Below are 13,467 nucleotides of genomic sequence, written 5' to 3'. Positions count from 1 at the left end.
CTTACTCCCCAGCTACACCTAAGGTCAAAACAGTGCCTTTTAGCACGCCTCACCACCTGAATTCCTTCTCCTGTTAGAGAGGCTGGCAGGGATTCATTACTTTTAACTGGCCAATTAAGGACCAGGTGGCAGGAACCACACAGGTGACTGTGGCTGTATACCCATTCACCTGCAGCTACTGCAAAATACCTGCAGAGGAGGCAAGATAGGGAAGCAGTCAAACACAGTTGTTCTCGGCTGAGAAATACTAATGCGCCGAGTAGAATTACATTTTGCACGCTTGAGCACACCAAAACAAGTCAGAGCTGCTTGTTCTGTCTCATTAGAGGATTTCACTCCCTCTAAGCACACCAGGGGCCTCCTCCACAGCTTGCTGGAGTCACGGGAAGGGTTCCCCTTGTCGCTGGTCAGCATAAGCAAGGGCAGGTGCCACTCTGCACGCCTTGTACATCTGCCTGACACACTGAAAACCTCAGGACCTCTGTAGCGCCTAGGAACTTCAGCTCTCCTTTGCTAACAGGGACTACTAAAGCAGTGCGGTTTGGGCTCTTGGATGCCTAAAGCAAGCTGAAACACGTCACCCGCATCAACTGTAGGCACCTTTTTATAGCTGGTTCCTGCAGTACAAATTAAAATAATGTAATTTTAACCAGTTGCATAATCTTACAATCAAACTCAGTGACTTTTGGGGAAGAAGGACCACATCGTGCATCCTTTAGGAGATTCCTTTAGGAATCCAATTTAGGTGTGACTCCGCTTCTACATTCATGAGGCTGAAGGCATGTCTGCGCTGCAGCCCCAGCCCTGGCTGTGATGCTGTAGGGAGGGCCATGAAGTGGGAGCCCCATGAGAGAGGAGGAGGTACCTCACCAGGAGGTCTGATGGTAGGTGGACATTATATATTCACTCACTGCCCTTGAAGTTGTCTAAAATGTTTTTTCTTCTTCATGGCCGTGTTTCCCTTCCATCATTTTACACTGTGCCTCTTTCTTTGGAAATCACACAGTGAATGTACAGAGAGGCACATGCCCCACTTTACAGAGCCTAGGACAGTTAGGATGCTTCCTTAGCTTTACACACACATACATAGTCCCACTGAAATAAAGGGTTTGCTTCCTCTCCATCAAATGTCATTTTACAACAGCTGGGTGATTCTGCTGGCTTTTTTACAGCAGAAGTTGGATAAATTACTGCACCCTCATTGCGTCGCCGCACAAGAGAAAGCTTTCTGACAGCAGCTTATTGCCATTTTTAAAACACCACCAAGCGAAAACCTCCTCTGCCAAAGCTTTCCTTTCAATCCCAGGTTCATTAAACACAGGGTGCTCACTGTCACACGTGGAGAGGTTTATTTAACTGCAGAATCCAAAAACTGCCCAGTTTTCAAAATTAATGCTTGCTTATGTTGAGCGTTTGTTGATGTGGGCATTCAAAACAAAATGGCAGGCCGACCGTAAACAGAACGCAACCTTTTTCTGATATCTCTGGAAAGGAAGCAAAGAGAGGCAACCGTATGTTTTCTTTTCTTTCAGAAAGGTGCGCTTTCTCAGGTTGTGTACAATTGTATCCCGACCGTCCTGACATTTTTCCTTTAACATCCCTCTTCTTCAGCGCTGAAATAAAATCTGCATTCCCATTCTTCCGCACTGAAGGCAGTTCCCCAGGCGCCAAGCAAGCAGGCTGTTACTTCTTCCTCTTCATCATTCTGCAGACACCTGCAGAAGCCCCACCTCCACAATCTTGGTAGGGTCTCAGTGCAAGAGCCCCCTTCTTTTAAGCTTTTAGCTTCAAGGGTATTGTCCTTTTTATGAATATGGCTTCTCTCCCTTGGATCATGACTGGGGAAAACAATTACGATTTTTCTCTAGCACTTGTGGAAAGTCAATGCGCAGTCAATTGCTCTCCCATGCGCAGTCAATTGCTCTCCCATACAGTCATAGAATGAAGTCCGTTGCTTCCTGAAAGAGGGCTTCTATTTCAATCTTCTCTTTTTAAGCGGGCAGGGTGGAGAAAGGATGTTTTGCAGCCAAATTGCACAGTCCCTACTCAGCTACCAATTTCCACTTCACAAAAATTAATTCATTTAGGGCTTCAGTGAAGTGTATAAGGCTAAAGAGGTTAAATCCAGGACCCTGGTAATATTTATAGTAAGTAAGTACCAAGTTAAAATAGTCAGGGGAAGGTCTGTTTCTACTATTGTGCTATGCTATCTGAATGTTAGCTATAAACAGAAATTTAGAAGAAACAGGGTGACAGTCTAAACAGTCATAAAATGACAGCCCTTTTGTGCTCAGAGCAGGAGGTGAATGTGTTTAGCTACTTGGCCATGCTGGTTGGGTACAGCAGCAGCGAGAATATAAAATTCCTGTTCTGCTTGCTTAGCTACCATGAACAAGCAAGTTTCCCTACAAAGCTTTCCAAGAAACAAAAATAAACATAAAGCCTGCATGTAAGTGTACACAAACAGTGTGTAATAATTGTGAAGCTATGCTACAAAGCATGTTACACTAACTACATTAAAACAGACAAAAACTTCCTGGAGATCATTTCCACCGTGGATGCTGCTCATCGCAAGCCCATAAAGCACAGTGGCTGACGTATTTGGAGCATAAAAACCACCTCATTTGCAAACTCTGGTTTCTGTGCCCTTTGCTGCTGGAACATAGTCCTATGGGTTAGAGGTAAAAAGGTCACGTCAGTCAATCAACAATTTGTTCTTAAGTCAATAAAAGTAATTCAAACTTTCTTCCATAGATTTGAAAGAAAAAGCTAGAATAAAACTTTTGCTCTAGTCTCAGGTTTGGTGCCTGAAAATAGGGCTTTCATTATTTCTTATGTAAGACTACATAACAAGCTATATAAAAGAGAAATACAATTTCTTTCTTTAGAGGAGTCTGCCTTTGTCTAATAGTGAGTCAGCACCATCTGACAGATCAATTTTCTGTAAGTGTAGGATGTGGATTTTGCATATCTCCAAGGGCACCTGTTGGAAACTTGGGCCACCACAGCATGGAATTTCACACCGCATAAGGTCAACTCAATGGCCTTCCAGTGCAGAGACCTACATCACAAAATCTCATCAATGTGAATGAGACTGATACCAGATACCTCAAGTTTTCTGTCCTCCAGATCTGCCATTCTAGAAAGGGGACACCACCGCGCTTAATGCTTTCTTGGTTCTTTCCGAGACCATTAATGTGTCTAGTATCCATAGGATCATTCAGGTCGGAAGGGACCTCTCAGGAGGTGTCTAGCCCAACCTCCTGCTCAAAGGTGGGTCAGCTGTGAGGCCAGACAAGGTTGCTCAGAGCTTTATCCAGCCAGGTCTTGAAAAACCTCCCAGGATTTCCAGCTTCTCTGGGAACCACGTTCCAAAACTTAACTGTCCTAATGGTAAAAAATCTTTCCCCTGTGACCAGTCTAAACCTCTGTTGTTTCAATTTACATCGACTGTCTGTCATTCTTCTGCCATGCACCACTGCCAGGAGCCTGGCTCTGTCTTCTCCATAACCTGCCTGTAGGTATGGGCAGGCTCTGTTAGGTGCCCCCAATGCCATCTCTTCTTCCAGCCCAGCTCCCTCAACCTCTCCTCATGGGGGAGGTGCTCCAGCCCACGCCATTGCGGTGGCCTTCTGCTGAACTTGTAGTTTATCAACATCTTTCTGATGCTGGGGGCCCAAAACTGCACAGAGTGTTCCAGATGCAGTCTACCACACGCTGAGCAGAGGGAAGTAATCACTTTCCTCGATCTGCTGGCTGCGCTCCCGCTAATACAGCCCAGGATGCTGTTGGCCTTTTTTATTGCCAGGGCCAGCTCCTGGCACACGTTCAGCTTGCTGTCTGCCAAGACCCCCAGGCCATTTGAGCAGAGCTGCTCCCCAGCCAGGCAGTCCCTGGCCTGTATTGTTGCAAGCTCCCAAAACCTCCTGGTATCAATTCTGCGGGGACAGCCAGGACACCCTCCCCATGCCACACACAGCAGAAGCTCCCGGATCTCCAAAGATCATCTGCAGTAGTAAGCCAGGATTAACTTCATAAAGACATGAAGCTAAAATATTGTTACTGCACTTTTTCCAGTATCTTTAAAAACAAGTGTATGAGTTCCTCCGTATTCTTGTATCTGAAAATGAGAACAGCTGCTGCGAGGTGTTCCTTTCCTCCAAGCATGGTTGTTTATAGTAAAGAACACTAGGCTTTGATCAGCCGCTTGTATTTACTAAATTGATTCCAACATCTTTGCCAGTGGGCTGTATGGATTCTCAGCATGAAATGCTCCTGCTCATTTGAAGTGGTTGAGATTGTTTTTCAATGGAATTTTCCATTATGCTCTGTGCTATCTTTCTTCAAAGCACAATTTGTTCACTGGGCAGTACTCCTTGTCCAACATAATATGCAGAACCATTTTATATCTTGCTCAGTACTTTTGTTTTCTTCCCATGATGCTTTACCTCCATTTATTCTCTTGTCTCAACCAAAGTTTCCTTTTACAGCTCTCTTGCACGTAACCTGTTACGTTTGTTAGCAGCTGTTATGCAGGGCTTTTTCTCCCCCGCCCTGCCTCTCTTCAGTACTGAAAGTTTGGAGGCAGTCAAGACTTCTCGGGAGAATACGATGCCTTGTCCCAAGGGCATTTGCCTCCTCCCCCCCCCCCCCTTTTTTTTTGTACTGAAAGTTGGGGTGCTAAATGGTAGACACAGTAATCCTGCATGCCCTACAGTTCTTGCATGAGTACCTCCCTAAAGAGATCACTACCATTACACATTGTTTTTTTAAACGAGATGTTTAAGCCCTAACAGCAGGGGCTGGAAAAATCAGCACATCTGTGATAGAACGGAAAGGAATCCACATCTCGAATCCCCAATCTAATGCTTTGTCTGTTAAGACAGCTGTAGCAAATTGGTGTTTTTCCCCTTTCTTCATGTCAGAGGCCAACAAAAGATATACAACCTTACCGACTGAGCTGCAGACTGTAAAAGAGCAGGTAAAGATTTACAACAGCTAGTCCAGCAACACAACACAAGAACTAGTGTGGTCGTGCATCTTGCAGTACTACTCACTCACCGAAACATTACATTTTCTCAAGGAAAAAAGAGCAATTTTGGCGCTCTCGCTTTTTTGGTGTTATTTGTTTTTAAACTGTATCACAAACTGCATCTCTATTAAATTGGCAACATTCACTAGACTAGACACAAGTACTGAAAAACCACACATACTTACTAGGGAGCTTATACCTCTGGTTAAGGTTTACTTCTAAGATTAACTGTCTGATACCGATACACACTTTAACATAAAGTGGGCCAGCATATTCAAATAAAGACCAACTAAAATAAAAAGCTTCTACAATTAGGCAATATCAGGCTGCAGAAATACAGCCATTTTCAAGTATGAAAAATAGAAAGATATGAAATTAAAATAATTGTATTGTTACTGAAGAGTACACCATCTCCCACAGCAAAAGTTTCCAAGCTAACAAGTTCGAGGTGATGCACATGTTAAGCTATACCAGGGAATCTACTCTGAAGATCTAACCCCTTTTCCAGCACTGTACAAATCGCAAATTAAGACATCTCAATTAAAAAAAAAAAACCCACAAGCAAAGCCCAAACATTTCACTCTGAGTTTTCCAAGTCCACTAGTTTAAAAAGCAAACAAACAACCACCACAAAAAAATCCACCCCACCCCCCCCACCCAACTTGAGATGCACTGGATGCAATTTTTCTAGGGGAAAAAAAACAACAACAAAACAACAAACAGGCCCCATGACTGACTTCAAATGAAAATCCAGCCCCTCGAGCCTCCCAGGACATGGGCGTATTTACATGGCTTAGTAAATCACCACAGCCCAGTTATTCTTAATAAAGATCCCATTACAGAACCAGGGCCGTGCTGTAGCCTGTTCCCCTCCCCAGCTGTTTTTCCTTCTGTGGAATCTGGATAGTACAAGAGCCTCACAACAGCCGACTAAGGTTATGACTACAGATACGCAGATTTGACAGAATAATATTAAATATTTAATTAAATACCAGTCCAATTAAATACTTCAGTTTTAGTATTTGTTACAGGTAGGAACAGCTTTGTATTTTTCAATCATCAAAACAGGCTGTATACAAGATTTATCCTGTGCTGTATTATACTCTTCCTTTCACTGGTGCAGTCTAGTGAGTGGCTGCATCTAATTCCTTAAGGATCAGCATGCTAAAGACATATTTGAGTTGCTCTTATCTGTCTATGTGCAATAGCAACAATAGTAACTTTCAAGTCAATGACAGCGTGTCCAATGCACAGAAGTATGTAGTTTTGATCAGGAAATGAGCAGGTGTTATGTGGCAATAAACAGCATCCTACCATAATACAAGGCTGCTAACTCAAAAATACAGAAAATTACTAACAGTTCAACTCCAAGCTCAAGCACTGAACCCTACATTATCTGGTGTTGTTTTGGTTTTTTTTTTGTTTTTTTTTTTTTTCTTCAAATACAAAAAGAGATGTTGGTATTTCTAGAATCCCAAGACAAGGGGCAAAAATTTATTCAGTGTGTGAAGACAAAAAACAAAAAACTCTCTAGAGCATGTTGGGGATGACAGGCCTCTTGCTGCTTATGATCACGGCATTCACGTGGCAGCCACTGCTTACACTGAAAAGCAACATTACATAATAAGTTATTTTCAGTTTCCTCATTGCTAATTTATTCCCAATCATCCAATGCTTCCTCATTACTGTCTGCTTTAGAGGCATTCACCAGTCGCCACAAGAATGCAGAGTATCAGCAGAAGCAGAGAAATGGCACGAGCAAGTTAGAGTAAGCGTGTCAGTGGCAATAATGGAGTCAAAGACCCATTTGTGAATTACAAACAATAATAAACGCCAATATCAGATACCTGCAGATTGATTTTTTTTTTTTAAATGAGATGCCAATGGCAAGAACACTTACTCTGCAAACATTAGAGTTTACTTATCCTTTTACTTGCTCTGTAAAGGGTGGTAAACCAGCCAAGTAGTAATACAAATGTTTGATTACCATTTCTGTTAATTAAAACAGATGGCCACCACTGTATTCACATCATCGTCTAGCACTGTCTCCATGGAACTCTGGCAAATTCAAGCATGTCTGTGTTTGAGCCCTACAAAAAATACACCAAGAATATTTGAAGTTTGAAAGTAGGACTGAGCAAAGTACACAAATACTCTGAGAATATTTTCCTTCTGAATTCCCTTTAGGGACTAAGATCTGTGTAATGAAGATAACAAATCAGACTGAAGTCAGACAGATTTATGAACAGAAAAGAAAGCTCAGAAATTAATATTTTAAGTCAAGAAAACATACATCAATACATGTAATTCTAGAACAGAACCACCGATTCTGCAGTAGAAGTGTTTCTCATACAAAATGTGCAGCTTGAGCTTTGACAGAAGACATTGTTACCGACGACGAGAGAGCGTTCAAGAGTCCCACAGGAGCGGGGCTGGGTGTTACACCTCCCCGTGGGTGCAGAGCCGTGTTTCCAACCCTCCCCGCCGCAGTTCGGTTTCGCAGGGGCACGCTGCCCTCTGCTGCTACGCGTCTGGAAGGGGCTGGCTGTGCGTGCCGCTTCTCGTCTTCAGCTGCGACTGGGCAATATCTGCCAGCGCACTCTGTATCTTTTCCAGCAGCATATCCCCACGATAAACTACCTCTTCCAGACGGGCAGCGGCTTCATGATTTTCTTCTTCCAATCGATACAGACTAGCAGCCTTGAAAGTAAAAGGGAGAAAACTAAGTAAGGATCTTCAAATACAAAATTGACTTGCTACTAAAGGACGGTGAGGGAACACTCAGTGCTCCCTAGAAAAGAGAAAGGTTCTCTCTTTAGCCCCTGATTACATACTAGCAACTTCAAAGCAACTCGTTATAGGGTGCAGCCTAAACCAGTGCATATCCACATTGAGTAAACACAACCCCCCCACCAGAGATGTCACCTTCTTTCATATTATGACTCTTGGCTCAGCACAGCTTTTCTTGATGAGAAGTGAGTATTTATCCCCATCCCCACTCCCTTACTGAAAGCTGCTCAGCGAGATGTAAGCAAACTTATTTAAACCTTTCCGTTAAATAGCATATTTCAGATGAAATTGTATTATTTAACCTTTTTTTCTTCAATATTTTGTTTCAGAACCAAACTGCTTCTCAGTTAGACAAAATTTAGTGAAATAAAACATTTTAACTTCAAAATATTTTAATACTTTAAAATATTTACCAAATTTAAAACTACTAAAAGACTTGTTCTAACTCAATAACAGAAAAGACAAACCAAAATAGTTTCAAATGGATATTTTTTAAAGCAGTTATCCAGGTTTATGTACAGGTCCTTAAGAAGTCATGCTTAAACTAACTGGCAAATTCTACCCACATATTCATCTTCTGTTCTGCAACGCTGATGTCTTTATATAAAATATATGCACGAAGGACTTGATAGCCCTTGGAGGAAGGGAGATAGAAGGAAGATAGCAAAAGCTAAAAGTTTGAAATTTAGAATCCAGCTCAATTACTTCAGTCTCAGTTGTTAAACAGGTGACTGCAGGTAAGCCGCAGATTTGAGCGGAATATGTACTACCAACTGCACCACAAGGGAACTCAAAAGGGACGGGTAAATTGTGTCGGGCATTAGTGTAGCAGCCCCTTTTTTCATTTAAGACAAGTGTCAGATTTGAAACATATACCAAGACAACCTTAGTATTAAAAAAAAAAAAAAAAAAAAAGATCGATCGGCCTAAGTACATCTCTATTAGCCAAGTATCTACCACTTCTCAACAAAACCTGTACTGCGTATTGAGTATTTCAAGCATCTTCGTAACAGTCTTTATAAGAATGTCAGGATATTTATCTTTAATACTGCACCAAATTAAACAACAGCAAATAAAAATCAGAATCAGTAAGTGATGGAATCTAAGCTAATTTATCTCAAAACCACACCAAACAGAAAAGATGAGAAATTCTTGTGAAACGAGATTCTGCATTAACAGAGCAAGAAACTGTTCAAGTATCACCTCGAAGGAAAGCATGCCCCTATTGGATAACGAGCTCCTCTTTCTGGAGCACCCTGCTTTCCCTGCATCAGCTGTCACTATGATCAGACCCTGCTCAGTCATGGAAGAAGCCTGTAATTTGTCTGCAGCAGGAAAGCTGTCTTCAGCGATTAAATATGCAGTTACATGAAATTACGCTGGTGTTAACAGGCCCAATTAGTATGTTCAGCCTTTATTGTGACTAGCAACATTTCCAAATTCAACCTCCTCTGTTTAAAACCAAATGTGATGTCACTGTCAAGTAATTTGTATTTGGCCCAGCAGGCACCTCTAGTCTTTTGTAAAATGCCTTTGAATAGTTACAGATTATCAACTCAGGTGTAAAACCTTCAGGTGATCTTAAAGCAGTTCCAGGGTTCTCAGAGAAACAGCACTCTTTGCACCCTTGTTGCATTCTAAAGAGAAAACACTTGATGTAAATCCAGCAGTTAGAGTCAAAAAGAAAAAAAAAAATAGATGCTGTTTAATAGGCAAGATCTGTAGAAGCAACAGCAAAAAAAAAATATCCCCAAAACCCCAACACAGTGGCATTCTTTGAATCGTGGATCCAAGGCATTTCTTGGAGTGAGAAACAGCTGAGTATTGTGAAAGGATTCACAAGCTGTTTGCAGCAGTTCAGCTCCTGTACGGCAGGGAACAGAGGTTGTGATACCGGCTGCACCTGCTAATAGCTGCCTGACCAGTAGCCACTTTCTGTTCCCACGCTCTTCCTAGAGTACCTCTCGTCTAAAGAGAGAAGGAGCAAGAAACAAAAGCACCCAGTTTGGCTGGCTGGTCCCAAGAAGGGCAACTTCTGAAAAGGGAAAGAACTGTTTTGTGACAAAGCTGGAGAACTTAAAGGATACGCTGCAAACCCTTTACCAACCAGAAACATCGTGGAAGGACACAACAGGCTTCAGTGAAGTGTTGGCTCTGCAGCTACAAAATGAAACACGCTCCCAATGAGCAAGAGAGTATGAAAGATTATCCAAGGGAAAACACAACAACCCTGCAATGCATCAGTACTGTTGCACCTGTTGTATTAATATTTGAACAGCTAGGGAAAAAAAACAAACAGGTAGCAGTTTCCAGTATTGTGGTATTATGATAAAAACACTTTTTTTTTTTTTAGAAAACATTCTAACAGAAAAGTAAGTTTAAAATATTCTCACTGTGTATAACCTTATTTAGAACTAGGTGCCACTTCAGTATTTCCACTAAGCCTATGAAGTACTCACAGGCTACCCTTATGAAAAATTCAGGCTTACATTAAAGTCAGTTTTCAAGATTACACGGCCTAGAGAGAAAAAAATATGTTTAAAAAAAGGAAGAAGTTTGCCTTCAGTTACGTTTTGATACTTTAATTAAGAACACTCTTACCTGCAAAGCTGCTGTTGATTCTTCACTAGGCAGGGAATCTATCAGAACATCAATATCTTTCGCAGTTCGTGCAATCAATGCGGCAAACAGTTGGGCGTACTCTTTAAAAAGGAAAAGTCAGCCTACTCAGTACATTGTTAGAAATAAGCACAATTCTGCATACACAGCACAGAAAGTTCTACAGACTTCAAGTATGCAGGTGTTAAAAATTCTCCTACGTGAAGAAAACAACAGTATCACAACTGACGAGAACTCAACCATATTAGAAGATGAAGGTAGTTTGATTCCAATCCTAGATTAAACAAGGTAACCAGTTATACAAGGGCTGGGCTTTGTACAACTGAGAAAACAGTTAGAACTCCATCATGGTAAGCCAGTTAAGAAATCACTAATACCAGTATTAAGTGTCCTAGTCACTACATTAAGTATTGAGAAGTAGCTAGAAACTCATTTAACTTTTCAATCCTTGCCTTGAAATCTGCCACTAGACAAAAAAAGAACACTAGAAATGATGTAAAGGTAGTGATTCAAATAGATGGATTATTTAGATCATGTTAAGCAACACATTATTAGTGAAAGAATTTGAGGTATTTAATTAAAAAAAAAATTCCTATTCAGCCACAGAAAAAGTTAAATTGCCCCTGAGAAATGGAAAAGGATTGGAAGTTTAAAACAGACCTTAATTTTCACTGCTATATCAGTGAAAGAACTGCATGGACTTCTAATAAAAGGCACCATAAGCCAGGAACAAAACCTTTCCATATGGAATTGTGTCCATTCAATTTGAATTAATTCCATTACTACCGCTAAAATATTGAAACAGCCTTTTTCAATTTATAATTTAAGATCTTACATATTTGTTTATGCTGCTTGGTTCATGAACGATTTGTGGAAGCAAGAGAGAAAATACTTTCTAATGGCAAAAATCTATAGAAGACAGTGGCATTCTCAAAGGTACACTTAACTTTAACTTAAAAAAAAACCACAAAAAACACAAACAACAAAACCAACATATCCATTTAAAGCTTACTCAGAGTCACCACAGGGTTTACCTGTAAAGAGTTTTAAGACCTTCTTATTAAGACTTTAAATATCTAAAGAAACATAACTGGTAGTTTTGTTTTGCCTCATCAGCACTGCTAACGTGGCTGTATGATTTCACTGAACTCACTACATTCAGAATTTTAGAAAAAGAAAAATCAAAAGAGAAGTCAGTCATGACCTATCATTTTAAGACCTTAACAAAGCCTCTAGCTCCTGCCACCATGCTGATGCCGGCACCTGGGACAGCAGCAGGTAAGATGAGGAAGCAACCAAGTCTTTCAGCTGGCTCTTCCAACTAATTCCAGTATCAGAGAGCAGACCACCACAGACCAATGAAGAACTACTATTCGACTGTCCCAGAAAGTGCATTGCTGCTCTCCAAACCAGCCTCCCCTGACATCCTAATAGACAAACCTAATCTCATACAAGATACACGTAAAATTTTCTCAGGATAAAAAAAAAAAAAAAAAAAAGAAGAAAAAAGATTCAGGAGTAGAATAACATGGTTATTTAAATACTAGCTTGAAACTATCAAATCAGGGAGAACTTTTAGTTTGCTTGCCAAGTTCAGTGTCTTAGATCAGTTTCTTGTCTCTCAAAAAAGAACAACCCAAACCCAAAAACAAAACAGCCAGCAACAAAACCACAAATGCCAATGGGGAGATCTGATGTGACATTATTCCTTAATTAATTACATAATCAGATGATACATGGAGAAACACAAATAATTAAAAAGTTATGACACGGAGAATTTTAAACTCATACATGATTTCATAAAACTAATGCTAATTCTTTCTGAAGAGATTTCTTGGAAGTAATGAACAACTCACTAACAACCTCTTGCAGCAGTCTTATTAAAATGGTTTATATCTGTAGAGCTATTGTATTTGTGCAAAGAAACCCACGCAAGAAATACATTGTAATGCTTACTTAACACTTAAAATTGCATTTCCACTATCACAATCTTATGCAGCAAGTGCAGCTGACACCAATTCATGACTTAAATGCAATCACTCCTCCAGTTACTGGTGGAATTGTTTGTTGAGCATGAAATAGAGTACAGATTTTGTATCATAGATGTGCTACATCAGAACATGTTCACATTTTGTTAGGACATGCAGAAAAACAGACTTGCCTTCCGTTGGATTAGCAGGCTGATCTTTGTTTATTGCTGTCTGAATGTTGCTGAAAGAGGCTGGGGGGCCACACTGCTGCAACACTCCAATGGCATTACAGAACTGGTCTGCGAGCTGCAAGCAGTAAAGAGAGCGTTAATTTATGTCACCGCTAAAGCTATTTCAATTTCATTTTTGCGTCCCAGTGGACGCCACGCAGCAGCCCACCCACACCCCGCCGTCAGGTGGGCGCACACCCCCGCAGCCCGTGACGGCCAGTGGCGATGCCCCCCCTGCCAGCGCTCGGCGCTGCGGGCAGGGGACCGGGAAAGGGATCGCAGCCCCTCACACGCCCAACGGCCAACAACGGCCAGGCCTGGGCGCAGCGGCACAGGCCGTAGAGGCGGGAGGGGACGCAACACAACACAGCCCAGCGCCAGCCTACCCCGCCCTGCCCGCCCCGCCGGTAAGAAGAACGACGGACGTCGGGGGAGAGAAGAGATCAGCGCTCGCCTCACCGAGTTGACGGCGTCCTGCAGCTGCGTTAACCGATCCGCCATGGCGCCGCCACCGCCCACCTGACCGGGCGGCAGCAACCAGCTCAGCCAATGGGGCGCCTGGATGTTGGAGGGGCGGGGACGGGGGCGCGGCACGGCGCGGCACAGGCCTCCTTCCGGTGTGGCAGGGCGGGCCTGGCGCGCCCCCTGCAGGCCAGGAGGAGGCCCGCTCCCACCTCCGCTGAGGCGGCGGGGCCGGGGCGGGCAGCAGCGGCAGCGGCGGCAGGAGGGGCGGCCCCGCGCCCCGCGTTTCAGAGCCAGAGGAAGCCACTTTCTGACGCTTTTTGCTTTGTCGCCTGTGTTTGGCAGCTGCTGAACTGCTGGGCAG

The 13,467-nt window shown here is 42.5% G+C and overlaps 1 protein-coding gene across 4 annotated transcripts; it reads right to left on the bottom strand.

The window, feature by feature from the left end:
* Nucleotides 1-6,434: 6,434 nt before the first annotated feature.
* Nucleotides 6,435-13,251, bottom strand: MED21 (mediator complex subunit 21). Of its 4 annotated transcripts, XR_015706717.1 has the most exons (6): nucleotides 13,101-13,251; nucleotides 12,603-12,717; nucleotides 10,424-10,524; nucleotides 7,326-7,732; nucleotides 7,020-7,122; nucleotides 6,435-6,635 (listed from the first exon to the last, which is right to left on the bottom strand). XR_015706717.1 is itself a non-coding variant. In XM_009465081.2 (4 exons), the coding sequence occupies exons 1-4, from the start codon at nucleotides 13,140-13,142 to the stop codon at nucleotides 7,556-7,558; spliced, it is 435 nt and encodes a 144-aa protein (XP_009463356.1). In that variant the 5' UTR covers nucleotides 13,143-13,251; the 3' UTR covers nucleotides 6,435-7,555. The 4 variants fall into 4 exon arrangements, 1 of the variants encoding a protein (XP_009463356.1); XR_015706715.1 differs by having other exon boundaries at nucleotides 7,020-7,732; XR_015706716.1 differs by having other exon boundaries at nucleotides 6,435-7,122.
* Between the last annotated feature and the right edge of the window lie 216 nt (nucleotides 13,252-13,467).

Source organism: Nipponia nippon, unplaced genomic scaffold, assembly GCF_047370975.1.
Source record: "Nipponia nippon isolate SJK-2023a ecotype South Korea unplaced genomic scaffold, ASM4737097v1 scaffold_3, whole genome shotgun sequence".
NCBI lineage: Eukaryota > Metazoa > Chordata > Aves > Pelecaniformes > Threskiornithidae > Nipponia > Nipponia nippon.
The sequence above is the reverse complement of the archived record's forward strand: the minus strand, read 5'-3'. Positions and strand labels throughout refer to the sequence as shown.